The 4,463-nt window shown below is 38.6% G+C and overlaps 1 protein-coding gene across 1 annotated transcript; it reads left to right on the top strand.

Moving 5' to 3' along the window:
• The first annotated feature begins 617 nt into the window (after window positions 1–617).
• Window positions 618–4,014, top strand: RGS1 (regulator of G protein signaling 1). Its single transcript, XM_052654044.1, has 5 exons — window positions 618–754; window positions 1,111–1,191; window positions 1,572–1,633; window positions 2,964–3,127; window positions 3,828–4,014. The coding sequence occupies exons 1-5, from the start codon at window positions 618–620 to the stop codon at window positions 4,011–4,013; spliced, it is 630 nt and encodes a 209-aa protein (XP_052510004.1). The 3' UTR covers window position 4,014.
• Window positions 4,015–4,463: the final 449 nt, after the last annotated feature.

Below are 4,463 nucleotides of genomic sequence, written 5' to 3'. Positions count from 1 at the left end.
ATGGAAATCTCTTGCCATGGAAATAAGGAATGAGATGTGAAGTAGGGAAAAGTTAGGGTAACTTCTCATAACTCTCTTTCCTACCAGATATATGCATTGCACAAATAAACTAAAAAGTATTTCTATACACTGCTTTCTGAAAGAAAAAAAAAAGTCTTTTAAAATATTGTGATCAAATGAATTTATAGTCAAGGACTATCCAAATCATGGAGGGGACTCATCTGTAGTCTGCATGATACAGTAAATCCGCCAAATGAAACATTTCATTGAAACATGCAGTCTTTATGAAAAAAGCAAGCATCCTCTAGAACCAAAGAGTGATTTACCATGTGGTGTGTGTGTGTGTGTGTGTGTGTGTGTGCCTCTGCAGGCCTCATTTTCTTTCTGTCTGTCTGATCAAGTGACCTAGTCTCATTTGGTTAGGTTTTAACCGCAAACATCACTGTATGCTCATTTTTTTCAAGATACACGTCACAACACACCAAGAAAGGGGGAACTTCCAGCGTCTGTGGCAACATCACTTGATAAACAGACTTGTCTGCACAGCGAGGGCCTGTGAGCCGTCACTATATAAAGCGGCAGAGACGCGGACTCACAGACATTTGCCTCTGGAGACGATGCGAGCAGCGGCCATCTCCACGCCAAGGTTAGACAAAATGCCAGGCATGCTCCTCTCTGCGAACCCAAAGGAACTGAAAGCAACTGATCATTCACTTCCAGATGACAAAACGCAGAAAAAGAGGCCCAAGACTTTGTAAGTTCCTTCACTTTATGAATTTGAACTTAGGTGATCTTTAACGGCAGAGCAACTGAAAATGAATGGAAGAAATTATGAGCCTTCAGTTTAGCTATATCAGAGCAAGGACCTCTGAATGTTAAGTATATTTGGTTGTATTTAAAAGTGAATCATGCTAGGGCATTAAATGAAGTGGGAATTCTTCCAGACTTTGGCTCATAAAAAGTGGCTCACTCTTTAACATAGCAATATGTTGTATCAGCTTTTTTTATTATGACCTGATTCCTTAGAGAAGTTTACTTCATGTTCTTTTCTTTTTAATAAAAGGTATTGTACTGAAGAAACATGAATATTTACTTTTGTGTCTTTTGTAGTGGAATGGACGTGAAAGCATACCTGAGATCTATGATCCCACATCTGGAATCTGGAATGAAGCCTTCCAAGTCCAAAGACTTGTAAGTATACTAATACATGGAACTGTCACTATATAAGCAGCCTATGCATTAGCTCTATATTCTAACATGACAGTAATACTAATATAATGGACTTCGTTTCTTTTAAGGAACAAGCCTAATAAGATTAAGCTACATTAGTACCAATGTAAATTAAATACAAATGTGTGTGCATATGTTTGCTATTTATTATACTGTTCGAGTATATTTGGATATTTTTCACATTTTACTGGCAGATACTTTCATAATAATAGATAAATTTTAATAAAATTTATTAGTCATAGAGTCTTAGTTTGGGAAATTATCAAAATGCAGCAGCACTCTGATTTCATTTGCGCTTACACTAAAAAATACTAATGGATGTAAATATTGCCCCCTTGCAGACTCTCTGCTGATGAAGTGAAGCAGTGGTCTGAATCCCTGGAAAAACTTCTTGCCAACCAAAGTAAGTGCAGATTAACTGTTGGATGTCTCTGGCTTTATCTCAGTGTGCAGACAAATTGAACAGACTCATTAAAGTACAGTGTTGTGGGTGGAGGGTGTGTGGAAAGCTGTCCTCTGGCAGTTGTGCAGCGCTGACAACTTCAGCATGTTATGCCTCCCTGTGGTGTCACGTCTCAATACTCAGTGCTGCTGCCACCCTTTAGAAAAATTTGCCAAGGCAGCTAGTTACTTCCAGGGGTCATTATGGGAGCTAAACTGAAAATTAGGCTGGGTTTCTGGAGTTTTAAGTTTTAAAAAGTCAATTAAACATCTCAACCACTATTTTGAAAGCTTACTGAAAGGATATATTTTTGTACCATGGGATGTAAGGAGCAGGATTCACTCAGTCCGTTAATTATATTCTCCATTCACACATGCGTTAAATCACTCATTCAGCCCACTTTTATGTGCAGGCATTTTTAGAGCAACAAGGATTCAAAAGCAGTGTCTTGCTGCCTTGAAGGTGGTTGAGACACATGGCATATAATTGCATTATATAAAACATGACACATTATAACATAGATATGATAATAAAAGACTTTTTAAACTACAGAGTCTTGTGGGGAGTTTCTGATGAAGACGGTGAATGAAATCAGCTTGCCTTAACCCTCATCATAGACACTGGGATCCTGTTGAAATGAGGACCTCAGTCAGGGACATAGACAGGCAGCTTGTCCCTATCCGGGGAGCTGATCCTCTTCTCCCAAACACCCTCACATGGGGATCAAGTAGTTCTATCTGGTTGATCTGCTTATTATCTGCCTTAGTTTACAATTCAGAAAAACAAACAATGCTATAGAAATGGCCCATTGAAAGGCCTCAGTAATATAATCAGTACAGCATACATATGTGACATACAGGCCTCACATCTTCTGACTTATGTGAGTTGAATGGAGAAATTATATTTGCTAATGATTAGCAAGCAATCAATGCCTTTTGTCACTATTTTATTCCCTAAAATACTCTGCATTCTGGCTGGGTTGGTAGTATAAGAGATTGTTTTTTAATCTGCAGAGCAGAATTTTAATTTGATTAGCAGAAGGAAGTAAAGCACAGTTTTGTAGCCACCACTAAGCAGTTGTGTGACTGTGACAAGTGAATCTGACCGCAGATAAACTATAAATGAAGGGATCTCTAAGGCTTTCCCATCTCTTCAAACAGCTATTTCAGCAGGGGCCAACTCTCTCCTTTGTACACAGAGAATATGCTAGTATTTTTCTTGTAAAATTTCTCCAAGTTATTCATTTATTGGCTCAACTAATTTATCTCACCCCCTCACTCTGTCTTTTTAGCTGGTCAAGACGTCTTTGGAAATTTCCTGAAGTCTGAGTTCAGTGAGGAGAATATTGAGTTCTGGCTGGCTTGTGAAGACTATAAAAAAACAAAGTCTGATCTTCTGCATTGCAAAGCAGAGAAAATCTATAAGGCATTTGTGCAGTCAGATGCTGCCAAACAAGTGAGTATTTAGTTTATTACCATCAGGTTATATGTAAAGGAATTTAGATACAGGATAACATTCAACATAATTGCAAGATGAAATCCTCTCTGAGCATCATGATTTTCACTGCTGTATATCTAAGTGTATTTCTGTAGTTCAGTGCAATGATAATCTAATTTTCTATATCTGTGAAAAGATTAAATAAAAGATTGGTTTTGTAAAACAAGCTAACCTGATAGGGTGGGGTAAGGAGTAAGGTGACACTTACCAGAACTGTGTGTCAGGGGGCCCTGGATGAGCTGGCTCATCTTGGATTAGGAAAAGAAGGGATTAGTGCAATACATGGATTACAGCAGCAGAAGTATTTCCAGTTAGAAGTAAAGCCCACTTCCTGCTAAATATTCCTGGTTCAAGCATCCTCTGCTCCTGTAAATGTGCACATCACTCTTTTTGCTGCATGTGTCACCTTATATAAATATTTAAGAGAGACTGTAAGCTAACTTGGAACAAAGATATCTCTGCCTCTTTGTGATATTTCTTTTTAACTCCTCCACACCTAGCAAAAGGCATGTTTAGAATAGGCATTCAAGAGATATTTGAGCTGATTTAAATAACAGTTTAGAGCCACCATCCCCAGATAGTTTGAAAGCAACAGTAACATCATAAAATATGCAACAAGTGGGCAGTGTATATGAACTAATGCAGATTTCTTTTTTAGATCAATATTGACTTCCGCACTCGAGAATCTACAGCCAAGAAGATTAAAGCACCAACCCCCACATCTTTTGACGAAGCCCAAAAAATCATATATACTCTTATGGAAAAGGACTCGTATCCCAGATTCCTCAAATCAAATATATACTTAAATCTTCTGAATGACCTTCAGGCTAATAGTCTAAAGTGACTGGCTCCTGGCTGGAGGAAATTAGTGATGGTATCAAGTACAGAAGGAAGGCAAGAGAGTGGCTCCCTGGGGGAACACTTTGGCCTTTTTGGACAACTCACAGGCCCAAGGGAAGAACCCATGACTCAGAACAGATTAACATGGAAGCTATCCAGGCTCAGGGCTGAAGACATGTGAGGTGAACATTTAGTGATGGTAGAAGGAAGGAGACTCTGTGGTACTGTCATAAAATAAAGTGGACCTGCATATTAGAACATCCCTCAGCACTGAGAAGGCTGGGTAATACTCGCCACACAGAAACTGTGAAAAAAGGATTTGAAACTGATTAAAACATGCTGTGAGCTTCAAGGTCAAGTGGTATTTATGCTGCATAGTGTTATATAGAGACTGGACTGAGCTGCTGAAATTTCTTTTACTTTGAAAAGTCTGTGTTTCAGAATCTCCATTGCT

The sequence above is a fragment of the Budorcas taxicolor genome, chromosome 16, assembly GCF_023091745.1.
Source record: "Budorcas taxicolor isolate Tak-1 chromosome 16, Takin1.1, whole genome shotgun sequence".
Classification (NCBI taxonomy): domain Eukaryota; kingdom Metazoa; phylum Chordata; class Mammalia; order Artiodactyla; family Bovidae; genus Budorcas; species Budorcas taxicolor.
This window is presented reverse-complemented; position numbering and strand designations above follow the sequence as displayed.

Excerpts from the sequence above, each read along its gene's own strand:
- RGS1 (XM_052654044.1), top strand. The coding sequence starts at position 618 with ATGCGAGCAGCGGCCATCTCCACGCCAAGGTTAGACAAAATGCCAGGC. Across the intron at positions 755-1,110 it reads AAAAAGAGGCCCAAGACTTT|TGGAATGGACGTGAAAGCAT; the intron begins GTAAGTTCCTTC and ends TGTCTTTTGTAG. Across the intron at positions 1,192-1,571 it reads CCTTCCAAGTCCAAAGACTT|ACTCTCTGCTGATGAAGTGA; the intron begins GTAAGTATACTA and ends GCCCCCTTGCAG.